This window comes from Helobdella robusta, assembly GCF_000326865.2.
Source record: "Helobdella robusta unplaced genomic scaffold HELROscaffold_27, whole genome shotgun sequence".
NCBI lineage: Eukaryota > Metazoa > Annelida > Clitellata > Rhynchobdellida > Glossiphoniidae > Helobdella > Helobdella robusta.
Window position 1 is genome coordinate 1,085,921 of NW_008704392.1, and position 18,920 is coordinate 1,104,840.

The 18,920-nt window shown below is 33.3% G+C and overlaps 3 protein-coding genes across 3 annotated transcripts; 2 read left to right on the forward strand and 1 right to left on the reverse strand.

Annotated features, from left to right (window-relative positions):
* Positions 1-4,914: 4,914 nt before the first annotated feature.
* HELRODRAFT_80575 (hypothetical protein) lies at positions 4,915-8,326 on the forward strand (the record flags this gene model as incomplete). The annotated part of the gene is made up of 5 exons (XM_009020263.1): positions 4,915-4,958; positions 5,087-5,273; positions 6,734-6,854; positions 7,905-8,020; positions 8,237-8,326. Coding segments are annotated over 5 exons (558 nt in total), but the record flags the coding sequence as incomplete, so codon positions are not given.
* Positions 8,327-11,174: 2,848 nt separating this feature from the next.
* On the reverse strand, positions 11,175-11,742 carry HELRODRAFT_80466 (hypothetical protein; the record flags this gene model as incomplete). The annotated part of the gene is made up of 2 exons (XM_009020264.1): positions 11,175-11,473; positions 11,649-11,742. Coding segments are annotated over 2 exons (393 nt in total), but the record flags the coding sequence as incomplete, so codon positions are not given.
* Positions 11,743-15,799: 4,057 nt separating this feature from the next.
* HELRODRAFT_192009 (hypothetical protein) lies at positions 15,800-18,920 on the forward strand (the record flags this gene model as incomplete). Its single annotated transcript, XM_009020265.1, has 8 exons — positions 15,800-15,904; positions 16,135-16,439; positions 16,723-16,871; positions 17,145-17,209; positions 17,349-17,402; positions 17,851-17,941; positions 18,347-18,384; positions 18,862-18,920. Coding segments are annotated over exons 2-8 (639 nt in total), but the record flags the coding sequence as incomplete, so codon positions are not given.

Here is an 18,920-nt window from a genome sequence, read left to right on the forward strand (position 1 = left end):
ACAGCTGTCGGGTTATTTAATTGGAGAAAAATAAAACTAATTAATAATAATAATTATAATAATAATAATAATATACTAATGTATACAGAGGTGGTAGTAGTAATGATCATCCTCATCAGCAGCAGCAGCAACAGCCGCAACATTACCAGCCACAAGTTCAGTCCTACGCCACTCCAAACATTGCCTGCTCACCACTTTCGGTTTGTCGAGATGATGATGATGATGGGGAAGATGATGATGAATGAGGATGATGACGGCTATGGTGATTTTTGGGATGATGGTATTGATGATGATGTTGATGATGATGATGGGGAAGATGATGATGACGCCGACGAGGAATGATGATAATGATGGTTATGATGATTATTGTGATGATGATGTTTTTGATGATGATGATGATGATGATGGCGATGGTAATCATCTATCATCATTGGTGCAAGTTATTTATGAGGACGTTTAGTTATAATTATGAGCCTATAGGATGTTGATTGCTGTCAGAAAAGTTATTACACATTATCGTTATTCTTATAAATTATTTCCCTACTCTCTCCCTCTTTCTCTCTTTTTCTCTCTCTTTCTCTCTCTCTCTCTCCCTCTCTCTCTTTCTTTTTACGTCTTTATCTTTCTCTCTCTCTTTCTCCCTCTCTCTACCTCCTTTTCTATATGTATATATTCATCTGTTTTTTATAAGAAATAGAGTATTTCTATTATAACGCTCTTTCACTAGTGAACACAGCTGTATCGTAACTATTGTGATTCTTGTGGCTTTTGCCAGTAAACACACACACACACGTGCGCACGTGCGTACATACGTACATATTACACACACGCGCGCGCACACACGCGCGCACATATACGCACATACACGCACACACAAACACAGATACACATTTTAATTTGTACAGATCATAAATCTAACTCCAAAACCGTTTTACAGCAAGACGACCTCAGTTACTACAGACCTCAAATTTGGGTTCGTTATCGAATTGTATATTTTCACTCATTATTATTAATTATTATTATTTATTATTATTATTATTATTACCATTATTACCATATTTAGTAATAATATAATTATTATTAATAATAATACTATTACAATTAATATTATTATTATTGAATTTCTTAGATCCCAGCCAGTTGAAGGTTTGTATCCATTTAATATCATCAATGATTATAAAGACCTGTAATTTTATTGGAGTAATAATAATAATAATAATAATTATTATTATTGTTATTATTATTTATGGCAGTAAATTTTTAGGAAAGAAAGAGAAAGATTGAGAGAATGAAAGAGAGAAAGAAAGGTCGAAAAAGAGAGAGGGGGAGAGAGAAAGAAGGAGAAAGGGAAAAACGAGCAATGGTGAAAAATTAATAGTGCATCTAGAATAAAATATGAGATTGAGAGAGTGAGAGAGAAAAAAAATGAGTGAGTGAGTGAGTGAGTGAGTGAGTGAGTGAGTGAGTGTGTGAGTGAGTGAGTGAGTGAGTGAGTGAGTGGGTTTGGGTAGGTGAGTGAATAATAACAAAAAACACAACACTTCATATCAAATAATAAAACACAAGCATGTAGGTTATAATGTTACTATGCGTGTGCGTGTGCCCTTTTAAAATGGTATTTTTATTAATTATTATTAAATTGTTTGGAAAAAGTTTTATTTGCTTGTTCGTTCGTTCGTTCGTTCGTTCGTTCGTTCGTTCGTTCGTTCGTTTGTTTGTTTGTTTCAATCTAACAACAATATGCATGCATTGGTTTTTCCCTAAAACGATAACATCACTACTATTGTCGTTATACTTCTCTACTTAACCCGTTTAGCTAACATCAACAACAACGACGATAACATCAACAACAACAACAATAACGATAATAATAACGATACGGCTAACAACAATTTCGAAATTATCGATACTCTCAATAACGAGACCGCTATGAAACCGATAAAGCCAAAACCGTCTATACCGAGTGCCAGACCATCAACATCATCATCATCATCATTGTCATCAACAACAACAAAATTATCATCGTCAACAACAACATCATCATCATCGTCAACAACAACAGCAACAACAACAAAAGCATCAATAGCAACCAAACAACAATCATTTTCTAAACCACAGCCGCCTCTAGCAAAACCGAGGATAACAACTAAGCCACAACTTGTAGCTGCTACAGCCACTTCTACTACCGCTGCTACTACTACTACTGCTACTACTACTAGTACTACTACTACTAACGATTTGCATGGCGTTTTTAACGTTACAATTAACAATAACAGCCAACAGACACACAAATTAAAATCACAATCCTCCATTGAGAAGAGTAAGGGTAAAAATGTTTCCCTGGGTGCTAAAATGTTCAGCGCTAGAAAAAGTTCAATAGCCGACGATGATGACGATGTCGACCGGATTAAGATTAGTGATGACGTCAGTATAGTTGCTGACGTCACGGCCCGCGGTGGTGATGATGATGATGGTGGTGGTGATGATAAAATATCGTCGTCATCATCGCCGTTCAAAGATGGAGTTGCTAAGGAAACTCATTCAGGGTGATGATGATGATGACGACGATGATGGTGATGATGATGATTTATCAATTAATTAATTAATTAATTAAAAACATTTTATCTTTAGTCTATGTTTGTTTTTCATTAGATAAACCAGCACCTTGGTCTAGGTAATGATAATAATGATAATAATAATAATAAATAAAATTATAATAATTATAGTAATAATATTTACCTGTTTGTGTGTGTGTGTTTGCTTAGGTTTACCGTGAGGATGCATGTTTTGTATATTTTTGTGCGTGCCTCTGTTTGTTTGTATGTTTGTTTGTTGGTTTTAGTTTATGTGTGTTTGTTTGTATGTTTGTTTGTCCATGTTTGTTGGTTCGTTTGTTTGTTTGTTCATCCGTTCGCTAACGAGTGTTAACAGTTCATTAACTAACAATATTAATTAACTTTTCTTATCAGTTAAGACGCCATTCTAATTTCCGTTGTTATTATTTTTGCGTTATTATTGTTGTTATTATTATCTGATACGTTATTATGTTAATTAGAATTGTTAATTTATTAATTTATGTAGAAACGATGCGATGATACAAATAGCCGCGCCCAGAAAATCAATAAAACTACCCTCACGTCAGTCTAACGATACGAGGTGTGCTGGCTGCTGACCCACTAATTATAATATTCATAATTCATTATGCTAATTTGTCCAAATTTATGTTAATTAGCTTGTTTTCGTAAATTTTTGACATTAACGCTGTTTTAAGTTTGTTTTACTCTATGTTTTATTGTTATTAATAACACAATTTATTTTGTGTGTGCGTGTGTGTGTGTTTGTATGCGTGTGTGTGTTTGTTTGTATGCGTGTGTGTGTTTATACTACTAACCAACCATTTTTTACTAACGAAATTATACTAAATTACTCACTTAGCTCAAAGATAGTAACTGATACACATAAATGTACAACATCTAAAACGGAAGGTAGTAGAGTAATTAGTAATCTTGCTGGTGGTGATGCTGCTACTACAGCTACTGCTGCTGTTACTGCTGCCGCTACTGCTGCTGCTACTACTGGTGCTACTTCTACTGATAATGTAAGTAACAACAACAATGGCAATAATATCACCGAATGCGATAATGACGTCATCGTTGTTGTTGAGCAGCCTGACCGGAAAAAGATCGTTGTTAATAGGGAACGCGTGTCTAAGCTTGCGGACGGTTCTGATCTGCAGCAGCAGCAGCCGCGTCAACAGCCACAACAACAACTACAACATCAGCAGCAACAAAAAAACATTCCAGATGAAATTATCATCGAAAAAGAAGCCGCCAAAATAACAATAACGCCAAGAAGTAAAAGAGACAATAACATCGCGACAACTACACAACAACAGCATCAGCAGCTGTTGCAGCAGCCACAACAACATGCAAACACCGGCCGCAGTGTTTTTGAAGAAAATTTAAAAGAAATTAACTCGAACGAAGACGAAATTATAGTCGGCGAGGGTAAAAAGCAGATAATAATTGTTCAGAGAACTTCAAAAGAAGATTCTAGAGAGAGTTTTGGCGACAAGACGAATGAGGATGACGTCATTGCTGCTGCTGCTGCTTACGATGGTGGTAGTAGTGGTAACGCTGGGGTTGGGGGTGTCAATGAGTTAGTCGAATGGGTTTTTTTTCACCTATTTGTTGTTATTGTTGGTGGTGTTGATTTGTTGATGTAGTTGTTGATGTAGTTGTTGATGTAGTTGTTGTTTTAGTTGTTGATGTAGTTGTTGATGTAGTTGTTGTTGTTGAATAACCATAGGTGCATGTGTTTTTCACTAATTTTGGTTGTTGTTTCTTGGTTGGCTGTTTTCATTCTCTCTAATCTTTAAGAGAAACTTTCCAGCTAGTCTAACAAAAACTTGGTTTATTCATGATTCATTCTTATCATCACCATCATCATCATCATTGTTGATGTCATCATCATCATCATCATTAAAATCGACGCGAATATCATCATTGTCATCATTTTCGCTATCATTATCATCTTCATCGTCGTCGTCGTCGTCATCATCACAATAACAAGAACGCCGGCAGAGTTGTATGGAACTCCATACCAGTATCAGCAATACCAGCCGCCACATCACCAGCAGCTACCTCATCAGCCACAGCAGCCACAGTTCAACTCACCTCGGAACGTTGGTGTCTGGAAGCCACATGTGCCAGCCGGTTGGTTGGTTGGTTGGTTGGCTGGATGGATGGATGGCTAACTGGTTGGATGGATGGATGGATGGATGGATGGATGGATGGATGGATGGATGGCTGATTAATTTTTTATTAAGTGATTGAGTGATTGATTTGTATAGGAGAGAGAAAGATTAAAGTGGGAAGGGCAGGGCAGGCAGAACGAAAGCAGGCAATCATCGGCGGGGCCAGGGTTCCTATTTGCACCTCCTGCCATATTTCTATCAGGTGATGATGATGGCGATGATGATGATGATGTCGACGTCACAAAATACGTTCCAGAGCAATATTTAAATAGTTCTAAGTAAATGCTGAACTCTGATTGACGCCGATCATTCGTTCAACCGACCAACCAGAGGGCCATTTATTGCGGCCCTGGACAAGACCTGGTGCCCCGATCACTTCGTCTGCGCCAACCCAGCCTGTGCCGTGCCCCTGATCAACTGCGGATTCGTTGAGGAGGCTGACCAATTATATTGCGAGAATGATTTCGAAAAGTATTTGGCGCCAAAATGTGCCAAATGCTCTCGGGCTATCGTCGGGGTAGGTAGTGATGGTGGTGGTGATGATGATGGTGGTGGTGATGGTGGTGATGGTGGTAATGGTGATGATGTAGATGATGATGATTATGAATGTTGCACTGTTGAATATGATGATTGCAATAATATTAATTATAATATAATATTAATGATAATTATTATTACTATTATTATAAACAATAATAATGAAGACGATCATAAATTGTTTTGAAGTAACTCTTCATATAATAAGATTCATACATAAATACATACATACATACATGCATACATACATACATGCTTACATACATACATACATACATACATACACACACACATACATACATACACACACACACACACACACTTCTAAAAAGCTCTTGATCATAAGTGTGTATACACCTTTATAATCTTATTTTAATTTACCGTAATAACGATGATAATTATTATTGTTATTATTATTATAATAATAATTATGTTTTTTTATTATTATTATTTCAAAAAAAAACATTTTTTCCACAAAACCAAAAACGAAAAACCAAGGAATCGGCAATAGCATTAAACTTAAATTTCCACTTGGACTGCTTCATATGCCACACCTGCCAAACTATAATACCCAAATACCTTTTTAAATACCATTACGGACGTTTTTATTGTCAGAAAGGTATTATTTATTCGTGGTATGAGTTGATCGCTTGTGTGTGTGTATGTGTGTGTGTGTGTGTGTATGTGTGTGTGTATGTGTGTGTGTATGTTTGTGTATGTGTGTGTGTGTGTGTGTGTGTTTGTGTGTGTTATAATTTTCACAGTAATATTCTATCTAGCCAAGATTATTATTATGTTGATTGTATTTTCATCTTCATACTTATGTCAACTTCGATTTTTAGATTAATTTCTTATTTAATTATTATTAGCTTGTATGCTCTAAAATATCTTCATTTTTTTATTATTATTATTTATTGTTATATTTATTTATTTCATTATTTTGTTTCAAAAATATTTGATCATTTTTATACTATTTATGAGTTCTCAATCACTCCGCATCAGTTTTTTTTCTGCTGTTTTCTTTAAATTCGTCATCATTATTATTATTTTTCGTTTTTTTTCAGATATATTTCAGACATAATTATACACTTTCAAACATGAACTGTATAGACAATACACAACACACGCACGCACATACACATACACACACGCACATACACACACGCACACGCACGCACACACATACACACGCACACATACACACACTTGCGTTTTGTTTCTTTCACAGTTTCACAGTTAAACTCCTGTATTGATTCGTTAATTTTTATTCGATCAATTGTAGTTGGCTAATCTGAAAATTAATCTGCAAATTTTTGTCTCACGAAGCCCTAATTTACATGTTTTCGAAGATAATTCTTTCTCTTAACAAGTACTCCAGCATAATTCTACATAATTCTACCTCCATTTCTTAAAAAAATCCAAATCTACATAAAAATTTAGGAAGTAGTAAACGCCTTGAGGAACACTTACCACATGCATTGTTTCGTTTGTGTCGCTTGTGGCCAGCCAATCGGTAGTGGGAGCTTCCATAACGAAGACGGAAAGATTTATTGTATCAAAGGTGCTTTTTAAGAGGCCGTTTGATGTTTTAAAGGTTTTTTTTAGATCCCTAACGAACTTTTCTTTACTAATGGTACTTTTGTGTGCTGAAATCTCTTCTACTGAATAAGTTTGCCAAGTTAGACTGCACGTAATGTTTTTCCGTAGTTGAATTTTGAAATTCATGCGGTCTGTGTTTTTAGTAATAATATTTTGGTTGTTTTTGTTGTTTTTTGTTCTACCATTTTGTCTGTTTGTATCTGTGTTTGTATGTATGTATGTTTGTTTGTTTGTTTGTGTGTGTGCGCTCTGTGTTTTAACATACGTAAAGAAATGCTTCGGCAATCATGTGATGTCAATTGATTGTGCGGTAAAAAACAACACAGTAAACATCTTTAATGATACTAGATATTTTCATTAATTTAGAATTACTGCTACGACTAATGATACTAATTATCGTGGTTAATGTCGTTTATTTGTCATCTTTTAATTAAATTAAATTAGCTTCAATTATATTTCGATTTTATTCCAGTTAATTTAGCTTATTATATATATCTTTATTGGTTCGTTTGTCTTATTGTTTTTTAAAAATTATGTTTTGTGGTATAATGCTTCGTTAACATAACACAACACAGTTGGTAATACATAGCGCTATTTGCATGCTAGAGCCAATCAGTTTCACATTTAGTTAACCTAGTCAGTTGGGCTGTTTGTAATCATAATTCCGAGTTGATTCAAATTTTTAAAAAAGTATAACTATCATTTCTGCAGTTGAATAAAAAAGGTGTAAATAATAATAATAATTATTATTATTTTAATAATTATTAACTCTATTAATTATAATCTTTTATTAATTATTAATTCTATTAATTATAATCTCAGTTAACCTAGTCAGTTGGGTTGTTTGTAATCAAAATTCCGAGTTGATTCAAATTTAAAAAAAATTTTACTATCATTTCTACTGTTGAATAAAAAAAAGTATAAATAATAATTATTATTATTATATTAATTATTAATTATTGTTACTATAATTCTCAATTCGTATTGATACGTAATTATTTTCACTCCTTAGATTGGGGTAAACTTTTCCAGACGAAATGCTACGGCTGTCAGTTCCCCATCGAGCCTGGAGATAAGTGGGTGGAAGCTCTATCACAGAATTGGCACTCTGAATGTTTCAACTGCTCGGTAAAAATATTATTTTATTGTTATTGTTGTTGCTGCTGTTGTTGTTAGTATGTAGTGTTGTGTACGATCGAAATTTACTACAGAATTCTTTACAATTTCATTACAAGTTTTACATTGCCTTTACAGTTTTTAAACATTTCAAACATTTTAGTGTATTCTTTACACAACTCTTTACAGTTGCTTACATTCTTTACATGATTTCATTTACAACGACAGACGTGTCAGATGAACCTGGAAGGCCAGCCGTTCTGTGCCAAGAATGGGAAACCCTACTGCAAGAAACATGGAGCAACACGCAATTTCTAGCGTGTGCGTGTGCGCGCGCGTGTGTGTATGTGAAAGAAAAAGTGAGAGAGAGAGAGAGAGAAAGAGAGAGAAGAATAGAAAGGGAAAAAAAGAGAGAGAGAAAAGTGATTGAAAGTGTAGTACAATGAATGTATGTGAATAAATGAATATGTGTGCGTGTGATTGTATGTGTGTGTGTGTGTTGTGCGAGAGATAGAGAGAAAAATGAATTAACTAGATGAATTAATAGAAAGAAAGATTGAAATAAAAGAAGAATGAAGCAATGAATTTAAGATAGATGGAATTGTTGAACGTACTTCATAAAGAAATGAGATTAAGATGGAAAGAGGGTAAGAACTCGATGAAAGAATAAAAAAACAACTGAATGAAAATATTGATAACATTGTTAACATAACAACGAGCTAACGATATTAATTGGTAGAAATATTTTACATCGCGATTGACCTTATTGAATTCAGCTTAAAATACTATCCAAGATTTAGAAAGAATAAAAATGCGTGTGGATACATTTTAACCCTGCTTTCATATTTTGTTTCTCATTGGAGTACTTCATTTTTTTTTAATGAAATATTTTTTTCTTTCGTTTTCGCGTGTGTTAACATGGAAATTAGTTTATATATTTCCGTTTTTTATTAATTATCTTCAGAAATATTCATTATTAGTTGTAATAATTTATGCTAATTATGCTAATGACCCGTTTAATATCTATAATTGATTTTATTTATGATAGTTAATCTGCGTTAATGGCTTTGATTGGCATCAATTATGGTTATAAATTCTGTCTACTAATCTCATTTATTATGATAATTATTGACGATAATTAACCATTATTTTAATTAATTAATTAATCGTGATTAACATTAATAATTAAATAATTCTCATGATTTCAATAAATAATCTCATTTCTGTGCAACATTTTTGATTCATTGATTTCAATAAAATGCTTAAAGGATACGACTTTAAAAGTATATAAAGAATGAATGAAATATAGATAGGAAGAAAGAGACAAAATTTGGAGAAAGACTGATAGAAACGAATAGAAGATTATGAGGAATTGAACTATCGATCGGTGTTGGATTGACTATCCGAACTTAATCGATGCGGTTTTAAACTGTACATCAGGGTGTAACTGATAAGATAAAATAAATTATTCGGTCGGTAATTGTACATCTTAATTATTATTGTTTTTATATTTAAAAGTTCAAATTAATTATTTTGATTGAAATAATATGAAAAATATAATTTCAATACAGTTTATTCCTGAATGACTACGTGTAGAAATATTATTATGGCTAAACGTATATGGCGTGTGTGTTTGTGTGATTTATTTCTGCTTGTGTGTGTGTGTTGTGTGTGCGTGTGTGTGGTGTGTGTGTGTGTGTGTGTGTTAAACTTTTGCAGAATGTCGATAAAGTATCACAAAATATCACAGTGAGAAAATTGATGATAAATAAATTAGACTAGATAAGTAGATATCTAGATACTACTTTGCTTATACAATATTTAATTCAATGTACGTGCATGTCTGCTTGTGTGTGCGTGCGTGTGTTACATTCCTACAAATTTAATGTGAAACAAGTTTTAAATGCCTAAAAATGTATAACAAAGTGATAGAAATTATGTAAAAATGGCAACATAAATGGAAACAATTTGCTTTGGCAAGAATGACTAGAATTGAAATATATATCAAAAATCAATCAAAATGGAACAAATAAATTGAGAATTTAAAAAAAATCATTAAATTTTTCAAGTTCTTGCATAAAACTGAAGAAATATACAAATACATTGTAGATAAAAAAAATCTTACTCTTCTGAAAAAAGTAAATGTGTAATATATTATGCATTCGTTCATTCATTAACTCATTCCTCTATTCATTTATTCATTCATTCAATCATTCATTTATCCATTCACTCATTCAGTAAATTTCAGAAAAAGTGAATTTGTAATATATTATGCATTCATTCATTCATTCATTAACTCATTCATCTATTCATTTGTTCATTCATTCAATTATTCATCTATCCATTCACTCAGTCAGCTATCTATCCATCCATTCATTCATCCATCCATCCATCCATTCATTCATCCATTCATTCATTCATCTATTCATTCATCCATTCATTGAGATTAAACTGCAAAACTTTCCTCATAAAATTTCTCTGAGGGCCGATGAAATTTCAAGAATTTCTTTCATAGAGACATCCTTCTTGATCAGGTAGCCAAAAAATGATTCAGGGGCCTCTTGCAATAACTTCGCAAATTCAATCACGTGCTTGCCTTCGAATTTATCAAATCTGTGGAAAAAAATTCACATTTTTTGATAAATATTGTTGTTTTTGTTTTTATTTATTCATTCTTCTGTTCATTCATTCATTTAGTCATCCATTTATCATTCACTCATCCACTCACTCACTCATTCACTCACTAATTCACTCATTCACTCACTCACTCATTCACTCACTAATTCACTCATTCACTCACTCACTAATTCACTCACATGATTTTAGCCTTGATGAATTTTTTCTTGGCTATCCACTTCGTGACGTCGTCAACGGTCCAGTTTACATAGGAGGACGTATTTGCATTGCTCGCCGTGTTGCTGCTGCTGCCGCCACTACTACGACCACTGTTACTCTTATTATTGTTGTTTTCGTTGTTATTGTTGTTGTTGTTATTGTTGTTGTTGATGTTGTTGTTGTCGGTGATGACGTTTTCATTTGTTTTGCCGACTGTTTCTGCTTCAGCTGGCACGTGATTTGTTTGAAATAACGCATAATTAATTGATTCCAACGGTTATTTATAAATAAATCAATACCATCAGCATGTCAAAATCTGATTTTCTAAAGATCAATAATTAGAATAAAAATAAATTTTAATCCATTTAAAATTCAAAAATAACTTTTTTATATCACATTTAACTGACTTACTTTTTGTAACAGTGGGAGCAGTTACAGTTCCGGATTCCTCCGCTCCTTGGGATAGTTCCTTGATCAGGTGTTTTATGGAATCTTCATATTTCGTCTGCTGACTGACATCGAAAACCAACTTGCTCCCAACTAAGATGCCCAGCCAGCCGTCCGGATAGTATCCGGTTTGCAGTCGTAACGGGATCACTTTTTTCCGTAGTCTAAATGTGTATTCGGCTTCTGTTTGTTGAAGAATTAATTTGGGATTTGTGGGATAGATTTTATTGAAAAGTTAGTTTAATTTCGTTTAATTTTAATATAGAAAAGAAATCAAATCAAAACATTATTTTATTTTAAAGATTCTACAAAGTTATCAAATTAGCAACAAATTGTTCTGATTTGACACGCAACGAACCAGTTCTACAGTTCGGACTGTCCTTGTACTTTTGAGACAAGCAGATGATGACCGTGTGAGCCTTCTCCACAGCCATCGCCATGGCTTCCAGCACAGATCCAGCTATGTGCACATGAAAAAAAGTATTTTGTTTGAAATGTTTAGCTTATTAAAAAGTTGAGAACATCTATAAACTAAATGTCAGCCGCATGATGTAAAACGAAACTAGCTAACAGTGCTGGGCACCATTGAACACTACATCAGCGTGCTGTCCAATGTTTTAAGAAGACCTGTTATGAGCTTAACAGAGCTTCGAAAAATACGTGAGAATAAAAAAATTCGAATCAAAATCAAATAAAAAGCAAATTTTGCACAAAATCAAAACAAATTTCAAGCTGCTGTAATATTTCAAATGTAGAATTGCACATGAATAAGGGCAAAAGTACAAAGAACAACAGTAAAACGATACTAACACATATCATCTTCGTCCAGCCAGGTTTTGAACCCGGCATTCTTTAGTCGATCTCTGACTTGCAGTACTGTAGTCTTTGAATCCCACTGGTAGCTGATGAATATGTGGCCGCTGTCTTTTGCGGCGGTTGTGGCGGTGTTTGCTGCTGCCGAGTCTGCTGCTGCAGCTGTCGGGAGGTTACCGCTGGTTACTGCTTCTTTCACTGAAAATGATGAAAAGTTTTTTTTATTTATTTATACGTGAAAAATCTAAAAAATTTAACAAAACTGTTTTTCAAATGTAATCGTAAAATTTTGAAAAAGTATTTTGAAAAAGAAAATTGTTACATTTGTTAGTTAATTTATCCTGCTTCTCCAGGATCCAGAGAGCTCCTTCAGCTTTCTCTTTCACGATTGGATCGCTGTGACTCGTTAGTTTCTTTAGAGCTTGAAACATTGATAAAATTGTTTTAGTATTCACGAAAATTGAAATATAGATATTCCAAAAGTTGATTTAAAGATTTATAGAGCTGAAATGAAACGCAGTACTAACTGCTGATACAGTCGGGCTCTTTAATGATGTCATCTTTGCATTTGAACCCGAGTAACCAGAGACCACGTGCCGCTTCAGCGATGACGTCATTGCCCCAATTTTTACCTCCCTTCATCAACTGGACGTAATAGGGCAAGCCCCCTGCCTCTATGATTCGCTTTTTGTTGCCATCGTTGACTGCAAGTTTGTTGAGGACTTCGATAACCTCGATGACTGCGAATCTCAGGGTGTGGAAGGATTCGTTGCGGATCGTCGTCTCCAAGATGCGAATCAGAAATTGGAAACTTTCCAGACCGGAGTTTATTTTCTCGTTATCCTTCTCGCTTATTATGTACGCCTGTTATGTAATTACATTTGGAAAACCAACCAATCATTATGAATAGCGTTGTCAAGTTAGATAGAACAGAGTTAACTGTAGAAAATAAAAACAATACACGAACTAAATCGTTTGAAGTTTTTAAATGTACCACCATGAATAACGATCAGAGAAAGGTTACTTCAGCAACTCACTTGAACCATGAGAGCCACAGAAGCGATCATCTGGTTCTTGCAATCCCTGAAAGGTTGCAGTATCTCAACAGCCTGGGCCACCCTCATGTCTTCATATGACGTCAGAACTTTTTGCACGAAGTTATGCAGGCAGCCAATGATCGGCTGGACTGCAGTTCGTGGTTTTTCCTCCATCATTTTATCCGGACTGATCTCTGGTGCTTTCAGATACGACAACAAGTCGATGTAGAATTTCGATTTGTAAATTTCAACGCAGAACTGTTGCGATTTGTCGCTGAGAGACCAAATTAGCATCAGGAGACCAAGCATGCTAGGCCACAAATAGCCATCGGAAGATAGAGATTCTATGAAGTGGTTTTTCATCAACTTTTGAAAAATTTTAACAAAATTTATACTAGTTAGGTAATTTCCTAGTCTGGTACAACGCTCTTTCTCCGAACATGTGTCCAAGATTGTAATCAAGGTTGCTACATACTGGTACGTTGAATCGTCCAATCTCTGGGCGTCTACTAATTTCTGAATGACCGATTTTGTTTTTCTATAAATCTGCTCGTCATCCATATTTGAAATTTCACTGTCAGACTCTTCATCTTCCTCTGATTCATTTTCGTCGTCGTCGTCGTCTTTGGTTTCTCTTCTAGTTATGGGGGGAAGCGGCGTGTAAATCCTTCCGAAATTCATTTTTAATATTTATCTTTCGACGCTATTTCTATGCTAAACAACTGTATTTTTTTGAATTTTTTAAAAATTTATATAGACATTAAACGATATCTATATTATATTATATTATATAACTATATTAAACTAAATTAAATCTATTACTACTTATTCTTCTTTTCTGTTAAAAACTTAATATCCCAAAAGGCGCCTATGTCTTTATTGCCAGCGAATCAGCAAAACCTATATAATTTTTGAAGTTATTTTAAGATGAACTTATATTCACTATAGCCAAGATAATGTTTGTATATAGTGTATAAATAGAAAAAGAGAAAGAGAGAGAGAGAGTAATAATAAAGGTGTAAGTTCTGTTTGCACGCATTACCACGGTGATTTTCAGGTGTATAGATTTCTAGATAGTCACATTAGCACACGTTTTGGTGAATAATTAATATGGTAAAATTGTTTGTAATTACGTTAAAAAATAAAAATCTAGTGCTTTATGCTTTGATTTTATTATTAATTAGTTTATTTTTTATTTTTAATATTACTTATTATTAAAAATTTGAATGATGCATGTACGACAAATCAATATCCAATATTCGGTCAACTTTTCCATGTCATGTTACATCGAGGTCTCATCTTATTTAATCAACGACAATGAAATCTTCGAGAGAAGAAATAATTTCTCTTGAGATGGCAACAAGATTTATGAGCTTTCATCATATCAGAACACGCCAGACACTGAAACCACTTCACCGTATGACTATCGTAAAAATGTGTTGAACGGTTAACCCGTCAAATAAAAAAAAAACCGTACAATAAATTCACCTGTTTTGAGATAGATAACTTACTTTAATCATAACATACGTCACTGAACTGTTTAATTTAGTAATTTAACTCTTGATTCTCATTTTCAACTACAAATTTCTGAAAAAAAATGATATACTATCCAGAGTTTTTGGATACAGACAGACACCAAGATATTTTACACAGGTATCGCCCATCCCTAATTGTTACCATTTTGAATTTTACCTAAAAAGACCCACCGTGACGTCAAGCATAAAATTATAATAGAAGGATGAAATTTTAGATTCCGGTGATTAATGAAAAAGAAAAAAAAGATATTTTTGAAAAAAAAATTAAAAGAATTAAAACGATTTATTAAAAATTATCGAAAAAATAAAATACGATGACGCAAACGTTGCAGATGATAAACCAATGTTGAGAATTGAGACCAAGTCCTTTATTTCAATTCCTATGTCGTATTCAATGACACACACTGCTTATAGACTTATTAGATGGTGTCTTTTAAAGATTTATACCATAAGAAAAATGCTTGTTAATGATATATTAATAATAATTAGTATTAATAATATAATATTATTATTTAATTTGTTGATAATAATTGAAAAATTCGTTTGAGATTATCACAGTTGACAATTCTTTTTTCTGCACTTAAGCATTCTACCATAATACGTACACCTTGCTTTGTTTGTCTTCGGCTCACATGAATTTTATTCATCATTACATACATTCATACATACATACATGCATGCATACATACATGCATGCATACATACATACATACATACATACATACATACATACATACATACATACATACATACATACATACATACATACATATATACATACATACATACATACATACATACATACATACATACATACATACATACATACTTGCATACATACAATCACACATAAATACATACTTAACATCCGTATACACACACATCATTGTGTAATAGGCAAACAAATTTGTCATGGCTTGCACGCCATATAGAATTATATTCACACATACATATTATAATGTATACACACATTTATATATATAGATATATATCTACATATATATAGATATACATACCAGTTGATACAATATGATATACAATCCACACATAGAAACCAAGCGATATTTATTTGTACCAACGTTGTATTCCAACTTCATGTGTATATTTGTTGCACGGTTGGTAATATGAATGTTACGCGTAACTAGAATTATCATTACATGCTATAACATATGTAGTTCGTCATAATTTTCATCATTTTTTTAATATTGATTTGTTGAGGATAAAGTAAAGTAAGGCAGATTGTGTGATTTCATTTGTCTTTCAAAAACGTTTGACAAATGTCTTACATCGTACATTTACGTTTCAATGTTTTAAATTAAAATTTCTCTAATATGTGTGTATATTTTTATTTTCAATTATATCAGAGTACTAAAATTTAGTAACCAAATACTAGGTATTAGTATTACTAATGGCTAATTTGTACTTGTACATTACAAATTACTCATTAACATTAACACAGGCTTACAAGACTTAGACAAACTTAAACCCATTCTTACTTCAGTCCAAACCTTCCATCAAAATCAACAAACAAAACTAGTTTAAAATCTCAGAGGCTATCAACTAACGACTAACCTCACGAAATGACTACCCCTTATGGCACCTACCCAACCAACTACCCTCAAACAAATCCACCACCGTATAATCCGAATCCACCACCTGCCAACCCCTACTACCAGCAGCAGCCCGGTCAGCCCTATTTCGACCCCAACGTAGACGTTGATGCTAACCAGAGAAGCGGGAACAACCAGAGGGGGTATGACAACGGTAATAATAATAATAACAATAATGATAATAACAAAAATAATAATAACAACAACAATAATAATAATAGCAATAATATTATAATCATTATGATTAGAATAGGGTAACTATATTTTATAGGTAAAATATATTTATATACACACATATATGCCTACACATAAATATATATAATAGCAATAATAATAAATAAAGATTATAAAATATAAATAATATTAATATATATATATATAAATAATAATAATAATGAATATACAATAAGTAAATAAGTAATATATTTATAAAACAGCTGCTGGACCGCCCCCGAGTTATCCGCCTGCAGCTGCTGCAGCAGCTGGGATGAGGGCCTACACACCAGAGGGTTTAATGGACGATGATGCTGATAGTAATATGGATAGTTTCAGTGATAAAGCTGTGAGAAGGGCTTTTATAAGAAAGGTTTGTGACGGTAATGGTGGTGGTGATGATGATGGTGTGGGGGTGATGGTGGTGGTGTGGTGATGATGGTGGTGTGGCGATGATGGAGAAGATGATGGTGGTCATGGTCATAAGGATGGTGACGATTGTCATTTTTTGTCTAGCGTTTATTTAGTCTGCTGTTTGTTTTTTAATCATTCTTTCAATCATTCATTGATTTTTTCATTCATTTATTTATTCATTCATTCATTTATTCACTCATCCATCCATCCATCCATTCATTCATTCATCCAGGTCTATCTAATTGTCACGTGTCAACTCCTTTTTACCTTGCTTTTTGTCATTCTTTTCTCCTCACTGTGAGTTTTCTAATAATTATAATAATAATAAATAATAATAATTATAATTATAATAATTAATATATAATAATATTAAATAATAATAAAAATAAATAATAATAATAATAAATAAAAATAATAATAATGATAATTCACCTAGTGATCCTATCAAGAAATTCCTGAGAACTTATTCATGGGTATATTACATAGCTTAGTAAGTATGTGTGTTTGTGTGTGTGTGTGTGTGTGAGTGTGTTTGTTTGTGTGCGTTTGCATATGTGTGCGTGTATGTGCGGGTAAAAATTTCATCATAATAATCATAAATTTAACGCTACTATTGTCGTTATCATATTATTACCACAGTTATCATTGTTGCCATCAGCAGATTTATTATTATTATTATTATTAAGGGTGGCGTGATATCTCAATGGTTAAAGGCGCCTGGTCTTGCTATTGCCACGACTGGGTTCGAATACAAAGAGATCCCTGCCTATCATATGCAATGTGTATGATGCGTGTTTTGCTGGCGTATTAATATACGCTGTGTGTGTGTGTTTGTCGTTGAAACCTCTGATGCAAACGCCAAAGAGAGAGAGAGAGAGTAACCTTTAACCTTTATTATTTAATCTTTATTATTATTTTTATTATTGTTATAACATTAGCGCCATATTTTTTGTGACGTACATTGTTCTGGTGTGTGTTAAGACGGCTAGAAGAAAAGTTCCTTGGAATTTCGTCTGCCTCTCTGTATTTGTATGTATGTCTGTTTGCTTGTGCGTTCGTTTGTTTGTTTGTTTGTATGTTTGTTTGTTTGCATGTGTGGTTGTTTGTATGTGTGTATGTATGTTTGTATGTGTGTATGTATGTTTGTATATTAGTGTTTTTTTTGTTTGTATGTTTGTATGTATGTGTGGTTGTTTGTATGTGTATATGTATGTTTGTATATTAGGGCTTTTTATTTGTTTGTTTGTATGTTTGTAATTATGTGTGTTGTATAGTGTGCTTGTTTGTGTGTATGTGTATGTATGTATGTATGTTTTTGTGTTTGTGTTTGTATGTGTTTGTATGTTTTTGACTTTATTTGTTTGTCTCTAATTGTATATGTATATATGACAAAAATACTAATCCAAACAATTTCTTTCAAATCTCAACATACAGACTGCTGCCTTTACGTACATGGTTGCTACGATATCAGGGTGGGTTCTTGTTGCTATGTCTGATTTTCTTCTTGTCCTTGTTATTCTTCTTGTTCTTTTTCTTCTTTTTCTTCTTCTCCTTCTTCTTCTTCTTCTCCTTCTTCTCCTTCTTCTTCTTCTTCTTCTTCTTTTTCTTTTTATTATTATTATTGTTATTATTATTATTATTATCTACTTATCTTGTTAGCCTAGGCTCAAAAGATCAGCAGATGGTGTGTGTGTTGTATTGATTGTTTATTACGTCCCTAATACGTATGTGTTTCTTTCTTTCCACACTCAGAAGTAGTACCGCCGGTACCGGTTTTAAATACGGATACCGCGATATACCGCGCCGTATTTACTGTCAATGCTACAGCACTACTATCACTAAAACTAGTAATAGTAGTAGTAGCAGTAGTAGTAGTAGTAGTAGTAGTAGTAGTAGTAGTAGTAGTAGTAGTAGTAGTAGTAAAATACTAGTATTTTTTACAAAACCAGATTCTATGAGACATACATCGTCGTTATAGCCCTGGCCATCACAGTTGTCGTCTGTGTCG